The following is a 15,370-nucleotide window of genomic DNA, read 5'->3' on the forward strand; positions in this document are numbered from 1 at the left end:
TGACATCATTATTATAAAAATACAGATTCCCACTCCCAATACCTAGTAAATAAAGATTTTTTTTTACATAATCTGCAGTCCATGAAGGGTTGCAGGCATAAGGGAAACTTTGTAAGCACTCTAATTGAAAAAAAAATCTGTCAATGTTGATTGACATTACCCACCATGTCCTCTATGCCCTATTTACAATGACATCATAGCCAAACTATTAATGGAGAGTAAATTCAAGGGCTCAGATATTAACAACCGAATCATCCTCTTACAGATGTGTTTCTTGTCATTAGTAATCTGGTGCTACACTTCCTTTGCTGTTATTTAAACTTAAAAAGAACATTTTAGTTTCTCAGCCCTGATTTTAATCTGACCCAATCTTTTTATATTTAGCACAATTTTTATATATTTTTTTATTTTCCTATTATTTTCCTTTGTTGTATTTTTTATTTCATTGCGAGCCATACTTATTAAATTTTCTGGCATCTAATAAACTACTTCTTCCCAATTTTTTGCTATTTACCATCTCCAGCTGAAGTTATATTGGCTCCGTGAAGATAAAGTTATATTGTCTATGTAAAGATAATGGTCTTTTGTTGTTAGTTGCAAAGTATTGTCCACCATGGACAAATTTCCTCCAGGCCTTTCTGTTCTCCACCATCCCTCAGAGACCATTTAAGCTGATGCCTACTGCTTTAGTGACTCCATCCAGCCACTTCATTCTCTGCTGTCCCATTCTTCTTTTGCCCTCAGATAGTTGTCTATGTGAAGATAAATGATTGATGCAATACTATGTCTTTGAATGCTAGTTAGCAAACACAGATACATTCTCATTTTTCTGCGCGTTTGTATTGGTACTGGTGATTTTTACATATTTTTATAGGTTTTTATTAATAACATTCAATTTTAGTTATTTATTATATCTTATATGATGGTGAAATTTTGATAGAATAGAATAGAATAGAATAGAATAGAATAGAATAGAATAGAATAGAATAGAATAGAATAGATTTTTTTTATTGGCCAAGTGTGATTGGACACGCAAGGAATTTGTCTTGGTGCACATGCTCTCAGTGTACATAAAAGAAAAGATTGAAAGAGGTAAGAGGTAATTTTAAATTGAGGATCATCTTTTCAGGAAAAACAATAGCTTTAAATTCATTAGTTGAATAAGCTTACAAAATAATATAAGTATACAAGACAAGATTGTTCTTATTCAAGGACATTTAAAATTGTTTTCCTAATGAAAGTTGTAGTTAATGTAAGTATGGTTGTTACTTACTTTAATTACAACTTTCATTAATGTTATAGAAATGCTAACTTTTCCTTACTGGAAAATCAACATAAAAGAAAAATGTTTTCGTCTATGGGTAACAAAGTTAATTTTGTATTTTTTAAATAATGAACTTTGTGACTAGTATAGTCAGAAAGATAAATGCTAAATATGGATCTGATAAATTGTACTTAAATTATATACAATAGTTGTATATCACTGTCACCAACAATGTAATTAATACATCTTATACATTTTTTAAAAAAATAAATAAAGTTGTTTTCCACATCAAATATGTACAGCCAGAATGCCAAGCACTGCCTGTGTTTTTAACACTGTATATGAACAAGGGATATATCTCTAAAGAATACTTAAATACTGAATACATTGCAATGAGACTTTTATTAAATGAAAACCAGTTTCTAGAGAGACTTATTTAGAGTCTAGAGAGAGAATCAGATCATGTTCCAGATGTCAGTAGCTTTGCAAATTGTTCAGCATGAGCTTTAGGGACAACATTTCAAACTTCTATTCACTGTCAGCATCAACTCAATTTTATTTTTGGTTCTTCTGAAACTGATGCACAATCGAAGTGATTTGATTCTCAGTAATCCAAGATAGGGATGAAATCTAAAATTTTTCCCTACTGGTTCTGTGAGTGTGGCTTAATTGGTGGGCGTGGCCTAGTGGTCAGATGACTGGGTGGGGGTGGCCAATAACAATAAATAGTAAACATAATAAACAAAGTATACAAAACAATAAGAGGTATCAAAAACCAACTTTCACACTTTACACACACACAACACAACACAGCTGACTTACACACAATGTAAAAGCAGCTGCACTTCACCCAAAATGGACCGTGCAACAAGCAGGAACCTCACACAGCCACAAAAAGCTCAAAAACCAACTTTCATACTTTACACACACACAACACAACACAACTGACTCACACACATACACACACAAAATGCCAAATATAGATTTGTGAGATTTTGTGTGTTTGTGTAGTTAGAGTGAAACACTACAGAAACACATCAAATCTCAGAAAGCTGCACAAATATTTTATTTTATTATTTTATTTTATTTATATTTTTTAGGTCAAGGGTCTCCAACCTTAGTAACTTTAAGGTTTGTGGACTTCAATTCCCAGAGTTCCTCAGCCAGCAAAGCGGGCAGATTTCATTGCTGACTAAGGAGATGGATTTTTGGCAGGCAGATTCAGTTTGCTAGCTCATGCAACTGATGTAAAGCATGGCTTTCCCAGCCGGAAAAGAGCAGTAATAGGTAAGTGCTTCATCGCAGCCCAGAACCTCTTAAAAGGGGGTTTTCTACAAGCTCTTTCGTTGAAGAGCTTGTAGAAAACATGTTTTTTAAGGTTCTGATGATGAGGAACTCATCTGGGATCGCCAGAGGAGTCTTTTAAAACCGGGGGTTTTTTTTTTACAGCCTCTTTGGCCAAAGAGGTTGTTAAAAAAATTTTTTTTATTATTATTTTTATTTTTCCAGGAAAATCAAACTAAAATAAATTTCAGAATTTAAAAATCAAACTTTTGACTAATTCACATTATCCTGCTCTATGTGTTATCATTCTACATGTGCAACAGGGGTGAAATTCAGCTGGTTCTATCTGGCTTGGGAGAACTGGTAGCGGCAAACGGAAGTCATGACATCGTTTTATGACATTTTAAGCCTCTGTGCATGCGCAGAAGGCTTTGCGCATGTGCAGACAATGCCGCGTGTGAAGCAAGCACGCACACAGCGTGCACACATATGCAAATCAGTAGGGAAGGTAAGTGAATTCCACCCCTAATGTGCAATGAACTATGTACATTTAATTATATTATTTTCTATGCAATACTTTATAGTATAAACATGTGCTGTTGTACTTTGTGTAACAATATGCTGAACACAGCATCTAGTGTTCCATTCTGACTTCTTTCTAATTCTGAATCATGATTCTGAAAGAATAGAGCTTTATTCCCAATCTGTTGCATAGAAAAAGGTAATAGTGTAGTTCCTACCAGGCAGTGATGAAATCCATTTTTTTTTACTACCGGTTCTCTGGGCATGTGGCTTGGTGGGCATTGTGTGGCTTGGTGGGCATGGCAGGGGAAGGATACTGCAAAATCTCCATTCCCCCCCACTCCAGGGAAATGACACTGCAAAATCTCCATTTCCACCTAATCCAAGGGAAGGATACTGCAAAATCCCCATTCCTTCCCCACTCCTGGGAGAAGTTATTGCAAAATCTCTATTCCCACCTACTCTGGGCCAGCCAGAGGTGGTATTTGCCAGTTCTCCAAACTACCCAAAATTTCCGCTTCTGGTTCTTCGAACTGCTCATAATTACCACTTCCTGTTCTCAAGAACCTGTCAGAACCTGCTGGATTTAACCCCTGCTACCAGGTTTTTGATTTTGTATCCAAAAGGGAGAAGTTTTTTAGATGTTAGACCATTATGATTCAAAGGCATAACAATGCACAGTAATTGATACAAGACATTTAAATGTATATGGTCTGTTCATAGTGTCAATTGCTTCCTTCAATCTACACATACACTTCCAATCATTTGTAATCCAGTTCAACTGAGCCTGAGCTCCAATTTACATTCCCTTCATCCTCATCCTTGCTATGAACAGCCTGTATTTAATCCATCAAGCAAAGTCAACGAAGATGCTAGCAGAAGGTTATAAGTTGCTCCCTGCTATATACCTCATGACTTTCCTACGTGAAAAGGTCTTCTTCAGTGGCTCTGAAGTAAATCTGGAAGAAAATTAGCCTTCTTTTTAAAGTAATTATATTTTACTACAAAAGTAATAAGTACAAAAACAATCATTAAAATTGATTTTGTTTAAGCAAAGTTATATTTGCTTAAAAGCATAGAACCAGTTGGAATAGTCTTTAATGGCAACCTGGTCTTCAATTAAATTGATGTATAAAAAGCTTTGCCTATTAATTTCCTTTAGAAACACTAATAGGTCAGCTAAGGAAATAGAGATTATTTGTCCATTGTGTTCATTCTGGGATAGTTTGTTAATGTAACAAGCAATGTTGCAGCAATAATTTGTTTACAAATGAGCAGAAAGAATGAGAGCCAATTTGATGTGGTGAATAAAGCATCAGGCTAGAAACTGGAAGATTATGAGATGCAGTCTCAACTTAGACATAAAGTCAGCTAGGTAACTTTGGTCCAGTTCCTCTCTCTCAGCTCAGGAAACAGGCAATGTCAAACTACTTCTGAAAATCTTTGCCAAGAAAACTTCAACTATTAGTTCATATATAATTTTGTTACAAAATTAGTGATAGGTTAGCAGTGAGCGATGAATAGTTTGAGAAATTTGGACTTCCAGTGGCTTCCGTCTTCCCCGGAGGACGTCTGGAAATGGCGTCCCGAACTGAGATTCTGTAAAAGCTGGTGAAACAGCGGAGAACAGCTGTTAGCAGATTCAAAGCTTTTCTCTGGGTGAAAGAGAATAGCGAAGAGTGGCTGGATAGCAGAAGATTGCCCCAGGGACTCTGCTTTATTATGCAGAGTCTCGGAGGGGTGCCTGCTTAATCCAGCCCTACTGCAGACTCGGCTCAATCCTGCTAATTAGGCAGGACAAGAGGAAGATGCCCACCTCTGCTCGATTGATTCCGTTTTGAATAACTAAAAGCAGACGGGACAAATACAAGTGATCGTTTACTGGGGAAGCAAGAAGAGAGCTGACTTCTACTTCTTTTTTAAAAAAGGGGAAAACTTTTTCTCACTTTAACTTAGTGAAGGAAAAAATGGCGTCTGAGAGGAAGTGGATTGGAGGCTGCTTGTGAGAGAAAGCGAAGTTCATCTTTGTGGATTTTGGCTGAATACAAGCTCTCCATAGGAGGCAAGGTGAAAGTTTTTATTTTACAACTTTAATTTGAGACTTTTTGAGACTTTGAGATTTTACAATTCTAATTAGAGACTTTACTTAAATTAAAATGGCTTTTAAGTCACCAAAAGCTCCCATGACGAGAAGGGGGTCTGAAACTAACTTAGAAGATATGTTAAAGGAACAGAACAGAGTTTCTGAAGAGTGATTTAAAGAAATTATGAATAATATTTATGGTGTGAAGGATCAATTTAGGGAAGAAATTAAAGAGACTAATAAAAAAATTAGAGAAGATTTATTGATGGTTTTTCAAGGTTTGGCAAAAAATTTGGAAGTAATGGAGAATAAAGTGGAAGTAATTAGTCAAGCAAATCAGTATTTGGATAATAAAGTCGGAGAGTTCCAAAATAAAGTGGATAAAAATGAGGACCATGTGGTGGTATTGCAATATAGAGCGTTGGAGAAGGCTTTGAGAATTAGGGGTCTTCAAGACCAGAAGAAGAAGATCTTTAAAAAGTTATATCAGAAGCCTTAGCTGAAATGTTAGGAATGGACCCTCAAGAAGTTGATTTTCAAATTGATAAGGCATACAGGGCTAATTCTTGGGTAGCGAGGCAGAAAAAGCTCCCAAGAGACATTGTAATTTATTTTTTGACTTCTACAATAAGAAATCAGATTTTGCAAGCTACATACCAAAAGAAATTGCAAATAGAAGAACAGGAGGTATTGGTTTTGAAAGAGATCCCTGCTAAAATGTTAAAGGATAGAAGGGATTTTAGGTTTTTTACACAAGAGCTTAAGAAGCATCAGATTCAATATAGATGGGAGGTTCCAATTGGCTTAACAGTATTTTTTCAAGGCAGGAGATATCGAATTGATACTGAGTTGAAAGCAAAAGATTTTCTTTTTAATGTATTGAAAGTGGATGTAGAAACAGTGGATAAAAGTCTTCAAGAGAAACAGAGTGGGGAAGTTGAAACTGCACCTGTGATGTCAGTACCTCAAGAACAACCTCAAGAACAAAGAGTGACAAGGGGAGCTATTAGGCGTAAGGAGATAGAGGAACAACTTCAAAGACAGGAACGGGATTCTACTACTGAAGCTGTGGAGGAGCCAAGTCAAGAGTGAGAATCTTCAGCTAATTGCTCAGAAGCTTCAAGAGGCCAGTGATGGCAAATAAATTTTGACATGGAATGTTAATGGTTTAAATTCAGCACAGAAAAGAAGAAAAATATTCCATTATTTGAAACAATTTAAAAATGATGTGATATGTTTGCAAGAGACACATATAAAATTATCAGATCAGAAATATTTGATTAATTCGAAATTAGGTAAACATTTTGTTTCTTCTGCTTCGAATAAGAAAAATGGTATAGTTATATATTTGAAGAAAAATATATCAGCTAAATTAATTGAAACGGACATTCAAGGAAGATATATTGCTATTGAATTGATTTTAGAAGGAAAAAAGACACTTGTGATTGGCATATATGCACCTAATCAACAACAAGAAAAATTTTATAAACTGTTACATGAAAAATTGACTCTTTGGGACTATAAAACATTTATTATATTAGGGGATTGGAGTGGTGTAATGGATATTAGAAAAGATAAAAGAACTCTTTCTAAGAAAATTCCTATGCATGCAAAACTGCCTAAATCTTTTTTTGATTTGATGGAAGATTTTGAGTTGAAAGATATATGGAGAAGGCAGAATTTTGATGATAGAGACTATACTTATTTTTAGGTAGGCATCAATCTTTTTCACGCATTGATTTTATATTAATTACCAATGACTTGCTTTCTAGGGTTAGGAAAACAAAGATATTTCCAAGGTGTTTAACTGATCATAGTCCGGTATGGATGGAGTTGCAATATGAAGGTGGAAGAAGATCATGGAGAATAAATGAAAATTTGTTTAGATATGAGGATAATGTAAATCAATGTAAAAAATAAATGAAAGAATTTTTTGATTATAATTTGGATAAGGGAACTTCGATAGAAATGGTGTGGGACGCTAGCAAGGCCTTTATGAGAGGAAATTTGATATATATTAATAGTAGACAGAGGAGAAAATTACAAAAACACTGTAGGGATTTAGAAGAGGAAATTCAGAGGAAACAACAATTATTGGTATATAATCCACATGATCTAAAAACTAATGAGGCGATAAAGATATTACAGAGTCAATTTAATATGTTAATGGCAGATCAGGTGGCAACCAATATACAATATGCTAAACATAATACTTTTTGTAATGCTAATAAATCAGGGAGGTGGTTGGCTTATATGTTAAGGAAAAGACAGAAAGCACGTACTATTGAAAGAATTGAATACAAGGGTAAAGTGAGATTTCAACAGGATAAAATTAAAAAAGCTTTCTTGGAATATTATACAAATTTATATGCCAGAGAAACAATATTGAATATGGATATTGATAAATATTTGAAAGAATATAAGGTTAAAGTTTTAACTAATGAACAAATCATTAGTTATATATAACTTCTGAGGAAATTATTTTAGTAATAAAGCAATTAAAAATAGGGAAATCCCTGAGCACAGATGGACTTACAGCAATATATTATAAAAAGTTACAGGATGAGATAGTTGGTCCACTTATGGAGTTATTTAATCAGATACTGATGGGAGGAGGAGTGCCACCATCATGGAGGACTACTTTTATTTCATTGATACCAAAAGAGGATCAGGATTGTACTAAGCCTGGGAATTATAGACCGATTTCACTCTTGAATAATGATTATAAGATTTTTGCGAAAATAATGGCAATTAGGTTAATGGAAATTGTACAACAAAGGATTCACACTGACCAGTCTGGTTTTATAAAAGGGAGACAAATGAGGAATAATGTTAGGCAGATAGTGAATTTATTGGAATATTTGGAAAAGAAAAATCAGATTCCGGCAGCGTTTATATTTTTGGATGCAGAGAAAGCTTTTGATCATTTGCATTGGGAATTTTTATTTAAATTAACAGACAAAATGCAATTTGGAAATGGTTTTATACGAATACTTAGGGCAATTTATGGAGAGCAAACAGCTCAGATAATAATCAATGGTAGTTTGACAGATAGTTTTAAAATTATGAAAGGAACAAGGCAGGGGTGTCCTTTATCACCTTTATTGTTTATTTTGTCTTTGGAACCTTTATTGGATAAGAGAGTTAGAGAGATAGAGGGTATTAGAATTAGAAGACATGAATACAAAGTTAGAGCGTTTGCAGATGATTTGGTTGTTATGTTGACTCAGCCTATAAATTCGAGTGTATATTTGTTGGAAGTAATTAATCAATATGGAAGGGTCTCAGGGTTTAAAGTGAATCAAAATAAAACAAAAGTGTTAACCAAAAATATGATTAAGAACCAGAAAGAAAAACTAGAGAAAATAACAGGATTTGAAATTGTAAAAAAGGTTAAATATTTAGGAGTCTTTCTTACTTCATCAAATGTAAAATTGTATAAGAATAATGATGTGTTATGGAAAAAAATTCAGAAGGAAATGAATACTTGGAAAAAATTACAATTATCTTTGTTGGGGAGAATAGCAGCTATAAAAATGAATGTTTTGCCTAAATTCTTGTTTTTGTTTCAGATGATACCAATAATTAAGAAAGGCAAAAATTTGGAAGAATGGCAGATTGGAATTAATAAATTTATATGGGAAGGGAAAAAAGCGAGAGTTAAAATGAAAATAATGCAAGATACACGGGAAATAGGAGGATTAAAAACCTAATTTAAAACTGTATTATGAAGCAGTTGTTCTTTCGGTAATAAGTGATTGGTTTAATTTGACGGAGAAAAGGATTTTGAATATAGAAGGTTATGATTTATTATATGGTTGGCATGCATATTTATTGTATGATAAGAAAGTATATAAAGCTTTTAAGAATCATGTGTTGAGAATTTCTCTTCTGCGTGTCTGGAAAAAATATTATTATAAGTTAAATTATAAAATTCCTATATGGGCAAGTCCTCGGCACACAGTAGAGAATATAAATATAGAACAGGAACAAGAAATGATTACTTATAAAGATCTTTTATACAATGAGAGGGGAAATTTACAACTAAAATCTTTGGATACATTAAAAGAAGAAGGGAGGAATTATACTTGGTTTCAATATGGACAGTTAAAGGCTAGATGGAAAGAAGATCAGAAAATTGGTATCATTCAAAATGAAGAAAATTTGGTTAAACAAATTAGAAATCAAACTCAGGGGCATATAAAGAGATTGTATACTGTGTTGATAGAAATAGATTCTGAAAGAGATTTAATAAAGGATTGTATGATAAAATGGGCACAGAATATTCAAGAACCAATAATGTTGGAAACATGGGAAAAAATTTGGGTTAGAAATGTTAAATTTACGCAAGCACAGAATTTAAGGGAAAATTTTTATAAGATGTTTTATAGATGGCATTTAGATCCTAAGAAATTATCATGTATGTATCCAGATATGCAAGCGAAATGTTGGAGATGTAATTGTGATGATGCTACATATTTTCATGTATGGTGGACTTGTAAGAAAATTAAGTCTTTCTGGATAAGAATCTGGTGGATTATGCAGAATGTTCTGAAGAAGAAGATAAAGTTCCTACCGCAATTTTTCCTTTTGGGAATAACAACGGACTGTACAGTGATTGAGACTAAGTTGATTTTGAACTTAATAACAGCAGCAAGACTGTTGATTGGACAATATTGGAAGAAAAAAAAAGTACCCACAATAGAAGAATAGATATTGAAAGTTTCCAATTTGGCTGAGATGGCTAAAATCTCAGCCTTCTTGAGAGACAGTACTCAAGAAAAATATTTAAATGAATGGAAGAACTGGATTGATTATATTCAAAATAGATATCAGATTAAGAAATTTCGGATTGCCTTTGAATGAAGGATGTTGTTTTTGATTTTAATGGAAGAAGTCAGGTTATGTGAGAGAGAAGGATTATAATCTGCTCGTGGCTCCCACGTAACACCACTACTCCGTAGCCTGCACTGGCTTCCTGTGGTTTTTCGGGTGCGCTTCAAAATTTTGGTTACCACCTTTAAAGCACTCCATGGCTTAGGACCCGGGTACTTACGAGACTGCCTGCTGTTACCTTATGCCTCCCACCGACCCGTACGCTCTCACAGAGAGGGTCTCCTCAGGGTGCCGTCCGCCAAACAGTGTCAGCTGGCGGCCCCCAGGAGTAGGGCCTTCTCTGTGGGGGCACCGACGCTCTGGAACGAACTTCCCCCTGGCTTACGTCAAGTGCCTGATCTTCGGACCTTCCGTCGTGAGCTAAAAACACACCTATTTATTCAAGCGGGACTGGCATAATAGTGTTAAATTTTAATTCGGGGTTTTATTAATATTTTTAAAATTTTAAAACTAAATTTTAATTATCAGCCTTTTTGTAATTTGCTAGGTTTTAAATGTTTTAATTTGTATATATCTCGTGTTTTATCTTGGCTGAGTCCTTCGGGAGAAGGGCGGTATAAAAATTTAATAAATAATAATAATAATAAAAAATAATAATTGTGTTAGATTTTAAAAATTTAATGTATGACTGTTCGTTTATTGAACTATACCTTGTGTTTGCTCCGGGAAGTCGGGGGGAAGGGGGGTTTTGGAGGGAGGGGGGAAGATGGAAGAGGGGGGAGGGGAGGGGGGGAAATTTTTAATTGTTGTTATAAAACTTTTTCATAAAAAAAAGAATAGTTTGAGAAATTTATAAAGTGGGGAACAGGCATAATGCAGTGTTCAAGAAAGTAATCATAGCCTAAACTTGTTCATAACTGAGTTTCATTTTTAAAAGAATACTAAAAATAAATAAATTTATAAAAAATATGTATACTTTAGCTTGCTAAACTTTTCCATTTGTATTGAAAATAAAATTCTTTGGCAGTCTTTTTTTTTAAGAGCAGCCTAATGAATGAGCAGCTTATGGGTGGTTGGAATTTCTGCACATTTCAATTTCTAAAAAAATTAAATTTAACATAGCATTGCCACAGTGAGTGCAGTGCTTCAGGAAAATGAGCAAGGGGTCCTGCAGTCATGTGCCTACACGTCTAAAAAGCTAAATGAGGCAGAACAGAGATGGACCAACTGAGAGAAGAAAGCCTATGCAGTACACTGGGTGCTCCTAACTTAGAGATATTTTCTAGAAGAAGGGAAACCTCCATTTGAAGTATAGACTGACCATAAAAATTTAGAAATCTTGAAACAGGCTCAGTGGGCCCAGTATGTTAACTGATTTAACTTCATGTTAAGATACCTCCCAGGGGAAGAAACTTTCTAGATGCTTTATCCAGGCTGGTGCAATACAATCGTTCAAAGCCAGAGGTGATTAAACTGGTGATCCCTTTCAGGCAACTGGTGGCCCCAATCACTACCCAGGCACAAGTCAAAATGAAAACCCAACTAGTTGTTGATTTAAAGGGCACCCTAAAGGCAGCCATGGTGGGGACAAGTGGTTCCAAATGCACAAGGGAGAATGTACAATACAAGATGGACTAGCTTGGGTGGAAGCCAAACTATTTGTCCACAAAGCCAATGATTAATGTTCTACAAAAAAAAGCCATGATTCAAAAGTGGCAAAGCATTTTGGCTTCGTAAAAACCCTGCACCTAATCAAGAGGCAATTTTGGTGGCTGTCATTGAAAAAGGACATAGAGAACTATGTAGCTAGCTGCCCCATTTGTGCCTCTGGCAAGAGGAGATAAGAGAAAATACCTGAGTTTCTCTAGCCAGTAGCAGAGCCTCAAGCCCCAAGGAAAGAGCCCCAAGGACTTTATTGTAGAATTGCTGAAAAGATTGGGGAATACAGTGATTTGAATGGTAACCTATTTGTTTTCCAAGCAAGTGCACTTTATACTCTGTCAAAAAAAATTCCCTCAGCACGTGCTTTGGCTAAACTATTCATGCAGCATGTCTACCAGCTGCATTGTACTCTAGAAAGAATAATCTCAGATTGCAGAGTTCAATTCATTTTGCAGCTTTGGTAAGAATTCCTAAAATTTTTGGGGACTACTCAGGGGCTTAGCTCCTCACATAATCTGGCTACTAACAGGGGCTGTGAACAAACCAATAGCATCCTGGACCAGTACCTCAGATGCTATATTAATTACCAACAGGACAATTGGATGGACCTCTTCCCTTTCACGGATGTTGCCTACAATAACTCAGTGCACAGTAGCACTGAGTTCACTCCATTTAAAGTGACCACAGGACACAACTTTGTATCTATCATTGAACTATCTCAGGTCACCCCATTAACTGCATCACTGAAAAATTGGGTTGCCCAGTTAAAGAACACCTGGCCATTGATGAGAAAAGCTTTGGATGAAAGTAGGAAAGCATGCAAAATATAGGATGATAAAAAGCATACATTATTAAGCCAAGGACCTTATGATGGAAGACAACATCTGTCTTTCTACCAAACTCTTACAATCTAGACAACCACCAATCAAAATTGGAATATGTTGGACCTTTCCCCATCAAAAGAATTATTAATCCAGTGGCCATAGAACTTGAGCTGCCAAAAACACTCCGATGTGTACACTTGGTATTTCATTGTGGTGTATTGAAACTAGTAATCACATCTTCCTGAATCACAACCACCTTCCAACCTCATTATGATAGAGGAAGAGCAGCACTTTGAATTCAAAGACATTCTGGACTCTCATATACATCAGGAAAAATATTTAGTATTTCCAGTATTTAGTAATCTGGAAAGACTTTCCCTGCTCAGGAACTGAATAGGTAGACTCCCAAATATTAACACCCCCAAACTGCTTAAAAAATTCCATGACCAATACCAAGATAAGCTGCATTGAACTGTTTTTCTAATTGAAAAATTATGTGTATCTCTCCCTCCCTTCTTTTTTTTTCCCTTTTGCAGGACTAACATCTCTGTCAAGGTGTGGGGGGCAGAATGTCAGCTCTTCTTTGTTCAGTTTGGCACCTCATAGGCATCTTGCCATCAAAATCTGAAAGGTGACAGAATGGTGGGCAGGATGAAAGGGCAATAAAGGTTTGTGTGTACATAAAAATTGGAAGCAGGGGAATGACAGATGAAAAGGACCAGAGCAGCCAGATTCTGTTTGTACCAGCATCCCATGGCCCAGCAGCCTGAGAAATATGTGAATTATCCCCCAACATCTCAGAGTTCTCAAAGCAGCTTGGCGAGCTCCGGTTGGCTGGAAATAGACTGGTTTAGGGGAAGGATGAGCTATGGGCAAGCCCAGTGGTGGGATTCAGCCAGTTTGCACCACTTCGGGAGAACCGATTGTTAACTTTCTGAGCAGTTTGGTGAACTGGTTGGTGGAAGAAATCATTAAGGCAGAGAATGGGTTGTTAAATTATTTGAATCCCACCACTGGGCAAGCCTACACCTTTTTTTTAAATTTAGTGAACGGGGCGGGGGTTTCAGTGTTGCAACCAACATCTTTAATAAAAGAATTCTTTGCTTTAACCAAATGGAGTCAAGGGCCTTTCTTTCCTAAGGGATCTGATTGGGGCAGGTATGGCATCAAATCTATTGAGATCCATCTTGATCTCAAGCCTATCTTATGGATTGATGGCTATTCCTTCCAGTTTAGTGTCATCTGCAAATTTGATGAGTTTCCCTTTTATTCTCTCATCTAAATCATTTATGAAAATGTGGAAGAGTACTGGGCTAAAAACAGAACCGTGGGGTATCCCACTAGAATAGAATTTTTTTTATTTATTGGCCAAGTGTGATTGGACACACAAGGAATTTGTCTTGGTGCATATGCTCTCAGTGTACATAAAAGAAAAGATACGTTCATCAAGGTACAACATTTACAACACAATTGATGGTCATGGTTATTGTAATTACTCCCCTTCACGTAAATGTAGTTCCATTAAGAACTACACATTGAGTGCAGTTTGTCAGACAGTTACAAATCCATCTAGTGGTGATGTTGTCTATCCCACATTTTTCTAGCTTACCAGGAAGTAGATTGTGGTCTACTTTGTCAAATACCTTATTGAAATCCAAGTTATACTATGTCCACTATGTTTCGCTAGTCCACTATTTTAGTCACTTTGTCAAAGAATAAAATAAGATTTGTTTGGTCTGATCTGTTTTTGACAAACCCATGTTGGCTTCTGCTTATAACTTTGCTTGCTTTTATGTTTTTACAGATCTGTTGCTTGATTATCTTTTCCAGGATCTTCCCATATATTGATGTCAGGCTGATTGGTCTGTAGTTTCCTAGGTCTGTTTCTCCCCCCACACACACACACTTTTTTTTTTAAGATGGGAATGGAACCATATCTGCTGTTTCCCAGTCCTCAGGTAGCTTTCCAGTGCTCCAGGATCTTTGAAAGATTTGTCAACCATGCTATTGTTATAAGAAGTTGCTGGATCTAAGTTTGGAAATGATTGGCTAATTTCAGCCATCTAAGAATTTCCTTACTTATTTTATTTTATTTATTGACTCGGCTTATCAGATCTTATTTTATTATGTTGCATCTGATATTTTTGATTTTCAGCTACAAATAAATAGAATAAATAAAGAACCCTAAGAAAAGTAGCATTAACTCAGAAATGCAAGACTTGCCATTTAGTTCCAACTCAGCATAGAGTTTCTGAAATCCTGATGCATTTGAATGATAGCATTACTTACTGCTGTCTTGATTATGTACAACAAGAACTTAGTTCTACATTGTCTAAATCTCTGTCAATCAGTATCCACAAATGTTTTGATGAAACAGCATTCCAAGTAAGGCAACCAGATGCAAAGAAGGACAGAACACATTTCATAATAACGTAGAATTTTTGCAAATGTCACTTGTCATATGTAAAAGTTTCTTTTCTATACCTCTTTTGTATCTGATTATTTTATTTATTTCAGAGGAAAAGAGCTGTATGCTTTCACTCACTACATATAACTTTATATCCATTATCAATGATGCTTTGGATCAGATTTTGTACAATCCCTGAGTAAGCTAGGAGCCTCATATTTAATTCTTTCTTTTCAGTTCTAATTTTATGCTATCTTTTAAAGATGTAATTATTTATTTAAACTATTTATATGGCTAGCCACAGCAGTGACTTTGACCTATGGTCAAAGGATTAAAATAAGAACATAATATATAACATAAACAGTCAATTTTTAATCAAAACCATACTCATCATCATATAAAATATACCTGGATCTAAAAACATTCTATCTTCAATTCATGAAGACTAAAACAAACAAACCCACCATCTGTTTAACCTCCCAGCCGAA

The 15,370-nt window shown here is 35.4% G+C and overlaps 1 protein-coding gene across 1 annotated transcript in view; it reads left to right on the forward strand.

The window, feature by feature from the left end:
* TECRL (trans-2,3-enoyl-CoA reductase like) overlaps window positions 1-13,541 on the forward strand; it is a 90,822-nt gene extending 77,281 nt beyond the window's left edge. Inside the window, exon 13 of the mRNA XM_058182702.1 lies at window positions 13,012-13,541. Within this exon, the coding sequence (XP_058038685.1) occupies window positions 13,012-13,081 (70 nt within the window). The 3' untranslated portion in view covers window positions 13,082-13,541. The remainder of the gene's footprint in view (window positions 1-13,011) is intronic.
* Window positions 13,542-15,370: the final 1,829 nt, after the last annotated feature.

Source organism: Ahaetulla prasina, chromosome 4 (assembly GCF_028640845.1).
Source record: "Ahaetulla prasina isolate Xishuangbanna chromosome 4, ASM2864084v1, whole genome shotgun sequence".
Classification (NCBI taxonomy): Eukaryota; Metazoa; Chordata; class Lepidosauria; order Squamata; family Colubridae; genus Ahaetulla; species Ahaetulla prasina.